General features: G+C 40.4%; 1 protein-coding gene across 1 annotated transcript in view; it reads left to right on the top strand.

Annotated features, from left to right (window-relative positions):
• Position 1: 1 nt before the first annotated feature.
• The window catches only part of EP300 (E1A binding protein p300), a gene marked incomplete at its 3' end in the record, with an annotated part of 53,003 nt that continues 39,107 nt past the window's right edge, over positions 2 to 13,897 (top strand). The window contains exons 1-2 of the mRNA XM_008938310.1: positions 2 to 413; positions 13,534 to 13,888. Of these exons, the coding sequence (XP_008936558.1) occupies positions 320 to 413; positions 13,534 to 13,888 (449 nt within the window). The remainder of the gene's footprint in view (positions 414 to 13,533; positions 13,889 to 13,897) is intronic.

Genomic DNA, 13,897 nt, shown 5'->3' on the forward strand with positions numbered 1-13,897 from the left:
TTTTTAATTTTAATTATTTTTTTTTGGCGGGGGCTTTACCTGCTCTTCCCATCTCAGCCCTTTCGCCCGGGGGAAGAGGCCTCTTTCCCCCCCTGCTCCAGCTCCCACCTTCTCCCCACTTCTCCGCTGCCGCCCTCCCGGAGCCCGAGGGGCAGAAAAAGGGGAACTTAGCCCCCCTTCTCCGCCAGTTCCTCCTCGCTCGCTCTCGGCGTTATTGTTGTTCTTCAGCTGACTCGAGGCCGGAGAAGAAGGTGAAGGTTTTGGGGTTCACCCCCCTCCGTCTCTCCGCTCTAAGGGATTGTCTAAAAAAGAATTAAAAATGGCCGAGAATGTGGTGGAGCCGGGCCCGCCTTCAGCCAAGCGGCCTAAACTCTCCTCACCGGCGCTCTCCGTGTCCGCCAGCGACGGCACAGGTCAGTCTCGGGGGCCCAGGCCCTCCCCACCTCGCTCCCCAATTACTGCCCTTTTCTCCCCTCTTCTAGCCTAAATCTCCCTCCTTTAACTCCTGCCTGCCGTCGGCCTTTCTATCTCTCTGCTTCTCCCGGCTTCACTCAGTTTGAGCCCACTGGCTTTAGTGCCATAGGGAGGCTATTGCGATGTTTCTGCCCTTTTTGGGTTTTTGGAAGTGATGGAAAGCTAAGCCTTTCAGTTTATCGTGCTTTTGGTCGGCTGCAGATAGGACTTAACAGTGTCATTTTCGTGTCTTTTGGAACAGTAATTCCTGAGCTCCTTGCTAAGCTCGTGCCTTCAATGCCAGTTGCAGAAATACAGAATAGTGCTGAAGATGGTGCTTCTCTACTCTTTATTGCTGAATTACGTGTGTACACACAAATGGATCTGGTTTCTTATTTTATTTTGCATGTACGAGGGTTTTTTTACAGCTCGTTCAGAAACGAGGTTTATGTGTTTAATTTTCTTTTTCCTCTTACATGCAGTCTGCTTATTCGATTTACTTTTTTTTTTTTTACAAGCCTCCTTACTCTTCTTTGCAGAAGGATATCTAAAAACTGCTTTTCTGATTCAAATAGGGTTTTTTTTAGGAAAAAACAGCTAAACCCAAAATCCAGATCTCAGGTTTGGGACATAAGGTTTATCGAGACTCATTTTCTTAGGAATTAAATGTTATTTCACCTTATTTGCGTTAAGAATCAATATGGAGTGTAGTTCATCTTGCATCTCCCATTTCTTTGCTGCGAGACCAAAATGTCTGAAATTCCCCTGTAGGCTTAAGGGCTGTGAAGATAAAGGGGCTTCTCTGCAGTCCTGCAAAGGTCTTTGGTGGTGATGCTGTGAAGACAAGCTGGAGGTTGGGAATCTCAGGTGTCCCCCCCTAGCAAATATGAACTGATCATACTGGGAGGGAGGAGGTGGCAACAAAGGGCTGTTTGGCTTTTTAATGCTTCTTGTGAAGTGTTTGGTGTCATTTTGCTAGAAGCACTTTGTTACCTGTCCCGCAGGAGTTTCTTTGAACTCACTTTAATCTTCAGTAGCTCGTGGGATGGGGAGGAGGCCTCCTTCTGCCAGCCTGGTGGCGTTTCTGAGGCCACCGGTGGTCTCCTTCAATGCAGTGAACAGCTGGCAAGAAAAAGGAAGAGTTGGTTGGTTGGTCTGGGTTTTGTTTTTTAAAAGCTCCTCATTTGACAGCAAAAAGAAGGATTTAGTAGCAGGGTTTTTTTTTTTTTTGGTTGAGTAGTTGATTTGATTCTACTTGGAATTATCGTAAAAATGTTTATTTTTTCCTTCTGTGTTCTTGGTGAATGATATGTTACTTTTCAAGAGTTTGTGTGTAACTCTTAGAGCCTGTTAGATACAGGCAATGTTATGTTGTAACTGGAGGACATGACTATTCCTAAGATCAACAGGTCTCTGGTAGGAAAGAAGAGCATTGAAGAAGCTGCTCTTCAGCTAGAGCTAGTTGTCGAGGGTTTATTTTGTGCTAGACTTGGAAGGCAGTGCTTAATTGAGTAGTAACCATTTTTGTCTTGACAGCAGTTATCTTGTTGTGTTTAGAGAGGTGAAATAAAAACATATTTTGTGAGAGGAGTCCTAATACTTGAAAAATGTGAAAGCTGAAGGTGTGTTTTGATTCAGAGGAATGCAGGTATCTTAAGACATCTGTGATCAAATAAAGTTTGGATGATTTGTGAGTGTATTTCAGTTTAAGATGTGCAGATTTTCCCAGAATACTTAATCTATTTTAATTTTTAGCTTACTGGGCAGCTTAGTAAACAAAGTTTTTACAGTTATGGTAAAATAATGGGAGTTGTTAGCTTCAGGAATGCACAACTGAGATTATTTTTCTCAGAGTGGTTTGGATTGTCATCGCTTGTTAGCTATGCAGAGGTTTGTGGTGGTGCATACACTTGATGTATGCTGCATAAAAAAAACATATAAAGGATTTTTACTCTTCTGGATTTTTGGTATTGACAACTTACTACCTGGATTTGGGACAGTTCCACTTCATGTGTGTCTGCTCCTTACATTTGCTTTCAAATAGTGCAAGCAGCTTTCATTAAGTAAATGCCACTTATAGAAGCTGTTGTGTTGTCCCCACTCCTTAGTTAATTATAGAAAATAAATAACGTGGTGCTTATGTACTTACTCAAGCACTCTTTTTAAAACTGTTAGAATCACAGGGTCCTTAGAGAGAGGGAAGGAGAAAGGTAAAATCCTTCCACTGTCGATGAAACTTCCCAGCACATGTGGATAGTGGACCTTGCAGAGTGTTCCTATTGCTGTTAACTTTTTGAAACTTTTGTTTCTTAATCTGAAATCCTATTTTAGCTTGTTAGAGACCTAAAAATAATGACTCACTTCAGTTAACTTATTTCCAAACTTGCAGACCTTAATTGTATTTATATTGAAGACTAAGTTGTATTGAAGACTAAGTTGACTCTAATTCGCTTATGTTTTCACAGTAGACCCAGATGAAACTGATATTCTGGGTTTGGAAAGTCCTAAACTCAAATGTTGGTGGTTTTCTTCTGAAAAAGTCAGCAAAGAGGGTCCTACTACACTTTATTTATTGGCAGGCACCAGATACAGCTGCATCTCCCACTGTTGTTGCAGTACTGCAGCTCCTCCTGACTTAGTCTTAAACGGTTCATGTGTTCCCTGCTCGGAGTTTGCTTTGCCATAAAACCTCCTTTAGGAGGTGAGAATAACAGAGATTTACAGGGAAACTGAAATGTTTGCAGCACATCTTGAAACGAACATTTTGAAGCAATGTAGAAAGTGTTGGTGTCGTGCAGGATATTAGAATTTTTGAGTGGTCTCATTTTTTCCTTGAACTTCGTGTAGTTCTAGAGCAGCTTCAAGATCAGGACTGCGGATTCCCTTAAGCTGCCAGGTGTTTCTCTACAGCTTCTTTTCCACTTAAATGTTAAGTTTGTTGAAAAGAATGGCAATTGTGTATATATATATATCTTGTCCAGATGTTAAGTGTTTCTGAGGGTAGTTACAACTCTACAGTGGGGTCACCTTTTTTTGGTACAGTAGCCTTAAAATGGGGTGTGAGTTCCTGACACTGGATGTTACATGGTTACTTGGGTGCAAGTACTTTGCCAGTGCAGCTCCTTTTGCTTACCTTCCCGCACTGGTGGAAACACTGTTTTATGTTTCACTTAGTCTAACAAGACTCTCTTAAACATTGTATTAGCAAGCTGCTGTTCTCCAGTCAGTGTGTTCCTCCCACTGTAACAGAATCATTTGAGCACATGTTGAAAAGTTACCTCCTTGAGTAAATGAGCTCGAAGTCTTTTGTAAAGATACATTTTTCACTGGCTGCCTTAAGCCAGTGGTGTTGTGTTTTGGGTTTTGGTGGTGGGGTGTTTGTGTGTTTTGGTTTTTTATTTGAGAAGCCCTCAGTTTTCTTCCTGCAGTAATGCAGGCGTGCTGAAATTGCACGCACAGATTTCAGTGTGGTCCCTTCAGGAAGGGAGAGTCTAATCGTGCTTTACAGCCCCACTGCCCTCAGGAGTAACCTGCTTTCTGTGAGCTGGGAAAGCTTTCTGGGCTCTGGGTTCAGAACTGCTGTGTTTTCTCAAAGAACAAAACTGGGGTATTTTCTCTGCTGCAGTGTGGTTGTATGATATCATGTCTTTGGGTTGCTAGATCTGAAGACAGGATTTTAAGTGCTTTGTGTTTCTGGGTTGCTGTAACATTGGAAAGTTGGTTTTCTATAATTGGTTGGCACGTGTTATATCAGAAACCAGTGTATGTGTTTGTGCCTTAACATGCTTCAGTTTACTATGTCCAAAAGTTATGTTTCTCTGAGTAATAGCACATCTTTAATCTCCCTTTCAGTGCTCATCTTTTGAAAAGTTCCTTTTTTTTTTTTTCAGGAGCTGCTTCTGACCTTTAAAAGTTTACTCTTTCTTAACTTCAAAGGTCTAAGACTTGTAACAAACTTCTTGCCTGGACTGCTGCAATTTTGACTGATAGTCATGTTTCATTTGTTCCAAATGTATCAGGATGTTTCTTTGCTCAAAATGAATCATGTTAATCTTGTCTCACTGCCTTTTCCAGAGGCAGATGCACAATTTTCGATTCTGTTTTCAGACACCTATGGCTTTATTTTCTTAGTGTCTGTATATCCTACTTTTAAAATTAAATACTTTTCAGAAATCTTTTCTGGCTAATGTTTAAGACCAAGTCATCAGCCACATCCAGCTTAGAGCCATGAGTTAAATATTTTTATCCCTTCTAGTTCAGAGTGACTCTTGCCTTTTTTCAAGTATTAGTTATGAGATGAGCAGTGCCTCAAAATACAGTTTGATGGAGGTTGTATGCTGTAAATCAAGGACTGCAGTTGTAGGTGCTTGTGTGGCAAAAATGGTTGTCTTTGCCTTGTAGCTATATAGGTTCCTGAAGTAACTCTATTAGGAATAAATTTTGAGAATTTAAATCTGCAAGGTTTTCTTTAAAAACTAAACTGATCATTCATATGGTACATAGTAACTTTCTAAAGAAAATCTTGCAGGCTTTTGAACTGCTTAGATTCCCAAACTGCTCTATCTCTGCTCCTTCTTGCCCCTTTCACCAGGTGTATTTTGTGTGTCTCTGACATAGGTATGTAGTTTTTCTGAGCAGTGTTAGAAAGACAACTTTTTTTTTTTTTAATTTTTAAGAAGAAATATCCACTACAACACAAGGACCATACAATCTGTCATGTAAAACTGAATCTTGAGCACTTACAAATAAAAAAACCTTTGAGACTAGAAAACCAACTTAAAAATACAGATTCAGAAGTTTGTTATTTCAGGGAAAACCTTTGTCCTTGAACTTGGGAATTTAAATTGTAGATTTAAAACAAATAAACACCAACCAAACAACTATGAATTTTTGCATCTTACCCCTCATGGTCCCAGACCAGGGTTTGGATTTAGTCAAGAGGGTCCCTGGTTCAGGTTATCAGTCTTGTGTTTGCAGAAAATGGAAGTTTATCTGGGAAGGGTCAGGCAGACTCTGGGGTTTAGGGTGTGTTTTTAGGATATAGGGATAAACACTGAACTACTACTGTAGGATTTCTGGGTGGTTGTACCTTTACAATTTGGAGAAAATGACTTTATTATTTTAGATTTTAATTTTTGTCTGATTTAGTGTGTATTTCTTGCATCTTCTCTTTAGGCTGCTTGATTATCTTCAGCTTGTCTCCTCAGTGTCTTGCTTAGCTGCTTTCAGTCCTTGTCCCAACAATGTACTGAGACTACTTGCCCTGTTCTCAGCACCACAACTAGTGCTCCCTCTGAGAGGGCTTGGCCAAAAGTCATTTAGATTTATTATTTGACAAATGGAGTAATTTGGCTGTGTAGATTTCACTGACAGATAAACAATGCACACCTGTCTCCCAGGATTTGGCTTTTCTGTCTTTCCTTAAACTGTAGCAGCAGGCTGAAGTAAAATACATCTGTCTCTGCATATGGTCGTAGGCATTGACAAAAAACTTCTCTGGTTACACTGAATTTGGAGAACTTCAAGTAGAACTTGGGTAAATTGCAGTTGTGAGATGGGGCAGAGGAAGATTTGGGTTTTTTTCCATTTGATGGTGCACAACACTCCTGTAATGCACCTTTTGTTACTTCTCCATAAGAGATATCAGTAGAGTTTTGAACCATATGTTTGCTTGCAGAATTGTGACTTCGTGTTTCTTCACTCACAAGTGAACAGATAATGTCTATAACAATGTACTCTTAATGCACTAATGAACTAAAATGGAATTCTCAGGGCTTTTTTTTCTTTTTTAGTATTCTGTTAAAATTCTGGCAAAATGCTGGTGCGTGGCTTGCTTAATAAATTCTGCTGAACTGAAATGCCTTTTATGTGCTCTTGAATATCATTTCAAGAGCTCTGGTTCAAGATAAGTCTGATCTGACGAATTCTGATTTTTGTTTGCTTGTTTGTGGGGGATTTTTTTGGACACAAATTCAGCATTGCTTTTTGGTTTTCCTTGGGAGTGCTGCTGAATGAACTTAAGTCAGTAATGCTCAGAAAACTGAATTTCTGGTAATTGTATATGCAGATAGCATGATTTCAAAGTTGTCTATAACTTGACAATGAAGTGAACTTTACTCTTTTGTTGAAACTGGTTTGGAATCACTTCTAAAATGAACCAGTTTGTGTGTTTGTGCACATAGCAGTGCTCTGCTCCTATCTGCAAGTACCCATTTTTTGCCCACAAAGTCTCAGACTCCCAGCTGAACCACCAGCCTTACTATTAACAATGCCACAGACCAACAGTAGACACCTTCAAGTGGTCTTACGGAAACTTCAGTGGCACAGACAGGATGATCTTGGCAATAAGATTACCAATTTAGAGACTTTTCATGAAATTTTAAGTTAGCCCGATGAAATTTAGACAAATAGTAAGATTCAGTGTGTCTGACACTGTTGTTTGAACAGGAATCAGAGCAGCTTAAAGTGGAGAGAGTGAGGTTCTAATTTTAGGATTTAAGTAGATGTTAAATGATAATTTTTGCTGCTTTAGAATGATTTTGTTTGTTTACACTTGAAAATGCTTATGTTTATACCTGGATGTTATAACTAGTAATGAATGTGTGCATTCTAGATGGTGAATTGGACTTTGACCAAGAAATATTCAGTTGTTTTTCTAAAAAAAATAAAAAACAACCCTGTGCCTGAAGTTGTGCACTACTCCCATGACATGCTAACATGTTTAGTGCCTTTGCATTTGTTAGGTATGGGCTATATAGGGACTGATGTCCTAGAATTTTGGAAACCATAGTTGCAACGAGGAATCTAGACTTTAGTATATTAGGCTGATGTTGAAATTTTGCCCCTGTGTTATGTATCAAGTTAGTAGATTACATTAAATCTACATTTTTTTAAGTTAGGAAAAACAGTTTTGCAGAGTTTTTGTTACCATTAGCTAGTTGTGGCTTCATAGAGGATCTACATGAAAAAGGCTTCTCTTTAATGGGCTTTAATGGTAAGAATAACTCTTATCTTCAAAATGGTGATTAGCAAAGTTCTCTTACACCCACTTGTCAGGAATCTTGAAGTTTTTGCCTCTTTCTTAGACATGTTTTGGTTTCCTTCTCCCCAATAAAACCATCTGAACCTGCACAGCTTAATTTCCTGCCATTGCCAAGGCCTTGGCTGCTGATTACTTCCTTTACTAACACTGTGCTTCTCCTTTGCTGCTTCATTTTCCTGGATACCTGGGACTGTCTTGTGAGAGTGTCTCCTTATCTTGTTCTGACTACTTTACTTTTATGTTTTGACTTCTGGCTTTTTTTTTTAAGGGCATTTCAGACAATATATTCTAGGGCGTGTAATGCTGGTGCTTGACTGCAAGCTTGAGCAGCTGGTTTCTCTGGAATATTGGTTGTATCCTCTGGGCACTTTCTCTGTCACATCTAGACCCTGTTTGGTTCCTGGGTGGCTTTCACGTCAGGGTGCAGGGAAGGTACTGACCTCAGCAGCTTACTGTTATTGCGCTTCTTGGTCTGAAAGCAAAGCAAAGGTATCATGTTTTCTGTGTAGTCCAACATCATCTCTGCCTTCTGTTAACCCTGCCACATGTATTCAATGTCCTGTTTTAAGCCTTGTCCAGTTGTTCCATTGTGAACCTGAAGGCTGTGATGTCATTTGATCCACGGGTAGGTTTCTGGAGCCCAGAAACATTCCTGCAGGAAGGTGGCTGTTCAGCAGCTTTCTAATTCGATACGTCTGTGCTCAGGCTAGAACACAACAAATGGGACTCAGGGACAGGAGCTGTGAAGCCTTTCACCTCTGTCAGATCAGCAGTGAGATAAGCACTGGAGTAAGCTGTTGCCTCACAGGGTTCCAGGGGTCACTGTTCATACACGATGCTGTTTCTTCAGGTACACCAACTCTTCTCTGAGATTGAGTGCTTGAACATCTCTAGGCTGAGGGTACAGTGCAGATGAGAGGCAAGCGTTCGTGCTCTTCTGCAGCATGTGGGCAAGTTCTTAGAAAACTAGTATTATTCACTGCAGCCTGTTTGCTTGAACCAAATAATCTCCATAATGCTAGAAATGACTCCTTCATTCTGAAAAGTGAATAGAGGTCTGTTGTCTTAATCCAGAAATGAGAGAACATCCTAATGGTGACTGTAGGCTAGAAAGCACGCAAAAGAAACAGCATGTGGCACTTGAACCCACATGTTGATTGCTGTGCATGTTACTAGCAGGGATCTATTTTCCTTGTGTTCTCAGAAATCTCTGCCTTGCCTTGCCTACATGGAGAGCTGCTACATCACTGGTGCTGCCAGATGCTCTTGCAGTACAGCTAGCTTGAAATAAATACTCTGTACCTCATTGATCACTTGATAAAACCTGATGCCTTATTGATTTGAGGATTGTGATTGCAGGCTGTGAATCTGAACTAGTTTAAAGTCCATTTTGGCACCAGGTGGGTTTCCAGTGCAGGCTGTCCCTGTCCTTGCAGCTTGCACATCAGCCACTGTCAAAAGCAGACTGCTTAGAAGTAGGGTCCAAAACTAAGAGAATAATCCACATTGTGTGACACAAGTTAGCACACTGATTTTGGAAGCTGCTTTCTCACACTTGAGGGTGCAGCTCATGTTACTGAATCCAGTCTAACTGGACTGCCCTTGAAAGAAATGGACCTGCTTCCTCTGCTGTCTTTTCTGACCCACTTTCTCACTGCAGATCTCATGTAGCCAGGGCAAGTTAGGCCAGTTCCTTGACTCTACAAAAACAGGCTTGCTTAAGCTTTCAATAGTGGTACAATTCCTAAAAGGATTTATGTGCGTTTGCATGTTGAGACTACCCCAAGTTAAGACTTTCTGGTTACCTATCTAGATGTTGTTTTGTGGAGGTACCTTCCTTCTCTGTCCTTTGAATCTCAGGTGGCAATCTGTATCTTCTCCTTACCTATGGAAAGAGAGACACTAATAATGCCACAAATAACAGAATGTGGAATCACTCTGTGACACTCTGAGATCAAAATTTAGCTCTGCCACCTACTGCCTGCATATTGCTGGGTGGTTTTGAGCTCTTAGGCCAGATACTGCCTCTTCTGTTCCACCCCAGTTTTTTCTGTGTCTGATTATATCCTAAAATCTTTAGGGATTGTAAATCAGGTAGACAAGCCTTAGCAGGACTAATCTGCCTCCTTTGCCTTCCCACAAGCTTTGTTTTGTTAGTAAGAAATCTTTGTGTGTATCCTTAATGAAACAAACTGCAAAGCTAACAGTGGACTTGGGGTACTGGAAGGCAGTTGGTTCTCTAGGTATTCATAGAATGCTTTGGGTTGGAAAGTACCTGAAAGATCATCTAGTTCCAACCCCCCTGCCATGGGCAGGGACACCTCCCACCAGGCCAAGTTGTGCAAAGCCCCATCCAGCCTGGTCTTGAACACCTCCAGTGACGAAGCATTCAAGACTTTCCTGGGCACCCTGTTCCAGTGTGTCACTACCCTCACAGTGAAGCAACTTCTTCTGAATCTCTAAGTCACCTCTCTTCCACTTTGAACCAATTACCTCATATCCTACCACTGCAAGCCTTTGTAAAAATCTCCCTCCCCAGCTTTATTGTAGGCCCCCTTCTGATACTAGAAGGCTGCAGTAAGGTCTCACTGGAGCCTTCTCCAGGCTGAACAACCCCAACTCTCTCAGCCTGTCCTTGCAGGAGTGGTGTTCCAGCCCTCTGATCACTTTTGAGACCCTCCTTCATGGTCCATGTCCTCCTTGTACTGGGGGCCTCCAGAGCATGGAGCCATGTTTGTCACTATTGTCTTAAACTGTGCCTTTGGCTCTTGCTTGCCAGTATTCTCACACAGCCTCTGAGCTGCCTGGCCTTGTCAGTTTTTGGATTGGTTGTAGGTAGAACTCTCTACAGTGGCCTTCAGGATGCCTATTGTATGTTAAAAAAAAAAAAAAACCAAACCTGTGAACTGGAGTGGAACTGTTGCTAGATGCACAGACTCTATTGATCTTCATGGTCTTTTGAGACTGTTTCAGTCCTGGATCTGAGAACTGCCTCTCAGCAGCTGACTAAAAATGGGGTTTTCATAGTCGACTGGACAACTGAAAGTGTTTTTTCTAGTTGTGTTATCTACTGCCTGAGGAAGACTTTGAAGTTTTTGGTTTTGAACAAGAGTTCTAAAAAGAGCAGACTCACACCAGACTATTGCATTTTTGGTATTTACTACTCACAATTTTGGCTTGTAGCTGGTAGTGGCTTTTTATGATGAATCATCTGTTGTGTACTCTCTAGGGTTAAAAATCTTGTATATGAAAAGATTCATTTCTGGTTTTTGATGTAGAGAGCTAATCTGATCTGGATTCTCACAAATGTTTAGTTTTGTTTTTTTATATATATGTAGATTTGTTATGTTTTGAGACATGAATAACAATTAAACCCACTGAGTTTTTACATGACCTTTTTCTACCTGTTCCAGACCAAGGAGCTCAGGTAGCTTGTACCTGGACACTCCAGTTGGATATAAGCAAGTAAAGCCTTAAAGCTGGAATTACCTTCTCATTTAAGGAGGGGGGAATTTGAAAAAGAATGAGGTCTTCAGAGAAGCAGATGAATATTTTCTTGTGAAGAGGGATGAGCAAATCTTTGTCTCAGAACAGGACTCAAACCACCCTTTTGCAGTGCTGTATCTGAAATAATCTGAATGGGCCTTTCTGAGGAAATATTCTGTGGTGGGTTGAAAACTGTATCAGTGCTTTGTATTTAGGTGTTTACTGATGGCTTTCCAGGTGGTTATGAGGTAGGTGCAGGGTTTGTGCTGACTCAGGTTCTTCCCAGGCACTTCACTTTTGTTTTCAGTTTGGTTTGTTTCTCATTAAGGCAGTTTTTTTTTTTTCTGGACAGCAGACTTGTGAATTACTGATATTTTTTTTACTCATTCCTCACTTGTGGACAGTTTGTCAGGTTATTAACTAGAGTGTTTTCTGAATGTGGTGCTTCCACATTTGCCTGTTAAAGATGTCCTAACATACATCTGAAGGTGCCTCTTGAAGCTATTTTAAACTGCCATGGGTTTGTTTGGTTTTTTTTTAATTGCTTTTTCCAGTTCCTTGGTCTCCCCTTGTAATATGACAGTCTCTTGAACGGTAACTCTTCCCAGCACTATTTAATTCTTAAACTAAACACTGAACATTGTAAGTTTTTTGGGGGTGGGTGTGTTTTGACACAAGTTTACTGAAACAAAACTCTAAACGTCATCTCAAATGCAGGAGAACTTGGATAAAGCTTCATTATTCTGATTCTTCCTTCTGAAAAATAACTTTCTAACTTATTTTAATAGATTAAATATGGCAGATGTAAAAACTTCTTGTGTTCTTGAGTATATTGATTTGGGTACTGTGTGATCTATGTATCCCAATACCAGTCATGCTGAAGGCTGCCAGTGATGCAAATTAAAGGTCAGTCCTTAGTATGTGTGGCAAAACAACTTCTACCACAAGATTTATGTTAATGAAGAATGGGCTAAAAATTTTTGGTAGTTTAAAACATGGTATATAGTGGAAATTTTCATTCTGCCTCTGGTGCTTTGCAGTAGTGAGGAGTGTGTAAATGGAGTTAGGAAATCTCTGTTGTGGTATAGCTGTGTTCTTGCCAACGTCATACCATATTTTCAGAATTCTCAAGTCATGATCTTATCTAAGATAACAGTTGTGATGCTGTAGAAGCTGTTGATGCTGGAGTTTGGCAGTTGTATGGTATCGTGAGAAACGTTTTGAACAGATTTCTAATGCTGATGAGCCTTTCTGACTTACCTGCTGTTTAACTGTAGCCTTTTTCCATTAATATTTAGACCAAGTCATCTTGCCAGCCTCTCTAGAACTTGGTGTAGCTGACAGTTCATTTTAAATGCAGTCACCAAAATAATGAGTAGTGCAATACCTCCTACAAAGCATCCATGAAATGACCTTCACAGAGGTGGTGTTGAAATGTTCCCATGGTTAAGATGAAAACCCCTTCCTTTGAGAGTTGTTCTCAGATTCCAAATATTAAGCTTTATAGTTGTGCTCAGCTACTTCTACACAGCAGCTCAGCTTTTAGCCATAAACTTCCTAAGTTATTTTTGTTTTAACTGCCATAGATTAAATATGGCAGATGTAAGAACTTCTTGTTTTTTTGAGCAAATTGATTCTGGGTGCTCTATAGTATTCTTGTATCTCTATATATTCCAAATCTTTCTCCACTTAGTTATCTTGAGGGGATTCTTAGTTATCTTGAGGGGATTACTTTATATGAGAGCTGTTAATTTGTGTTTTCTTTTTTTTCATCCTAGTGTTTTTTCCACAGCTTCGTGGCCAGGAGGGTGACTTAGTTTTTTTTTTTTTTTAAAGTGTTCATTGTAGGAAGGTACTGGCTGTCCAGTGAAATTCAGTGGAATTTTGCAATTCTGTGCAGGGAGTGACTGGATATAGAAGATTTTAAAAATAAACAAACAACAAACTGAACCAAAACCACAAAAAGAACAAAGAAAAAAAAAATTAAAAAAAAAAAAACCAAAAAACAACACAACAAAACAAACACAACCCCAGACACCCACAACCAAAATTCTCTTATTTTAGAAATATTAAATATTTTTTAAATTACATTACTATATTAGTTATGTCTGTCTGAAAGTGACAGAGTTCAGTGAAACTTAAAAATTAGACAGTGGTTTGCAATCAGCCTTTTAATTATTACTAATCGTTGTTTAATTCCATTGGCTAACTGTGGGATTTTTTAATACTGTTTTTCTTCTTCCTTGTCAAATTTCTCAAGTTGAGAAATCATTGTCTGAGATACCCAGTGGCCTTTCAACACAGACTGTTGTAGGAGAGTGAAGTAGTAGAGAGTGGTCTTCTCTAGTACAGACTCTGTAAAGCTTAGAAATCACTTTTATCATGACAAATTGAACAATTTTCAGTAATGACTGATAAGGGAATTTTGCTGGAACATGGAAGGTGAAGTGTTGCTAGTTACTTGAAACAAGCAGATAGAAATTAATGAGCAAGAATTTTCTTCAAGACATTACTGATTGCTCTGACCTCACACAAAACGTTTTATTTTCCAGATTTTGGATCACTCTTCGATCTGGAACATGACTTGCCAGATGAACTGATCAGCTCCACAGAACTAGGACTTGCTAATGGTGGTGACATTAATCAGCTTCAGACCAGCCTTGGCCTGGCACAAGATGCTGCCTCTAAACACAAGCAGCTATCTGAACTTTTACGGGCTGGGAGCTCCCCAAATCTCAATATGGGCGTTGGTGGCCCTGGCCAGGGCATGGCCAGTCAAACCCAACAGAACAGTCCTGGGATGGGCATGTTGAACAGCATGGTGAAAAGCCCCATGGCACAGGCTGGCTTGACTTCTCCCAACATGGCCATGGGTGCCAGCGGCCCAAACCAGGGTCCTGCAGCCCAGTCCACAGC

This window comes from Merops nubicus, unplaced genomic scaffold (assembly GCF_000691845.1).
Source record: "Merops nubicus isolate BGI_N331 unplaced genomic scaffold, ASM69184v1 scaffold11534, whole genome shotgun sequence".
Lineage (NCBI taxonomy): Eukaryota > Metazoa > Chordata > Aves > Coraciiformes > Meropidae > Merops > Merops nubicus.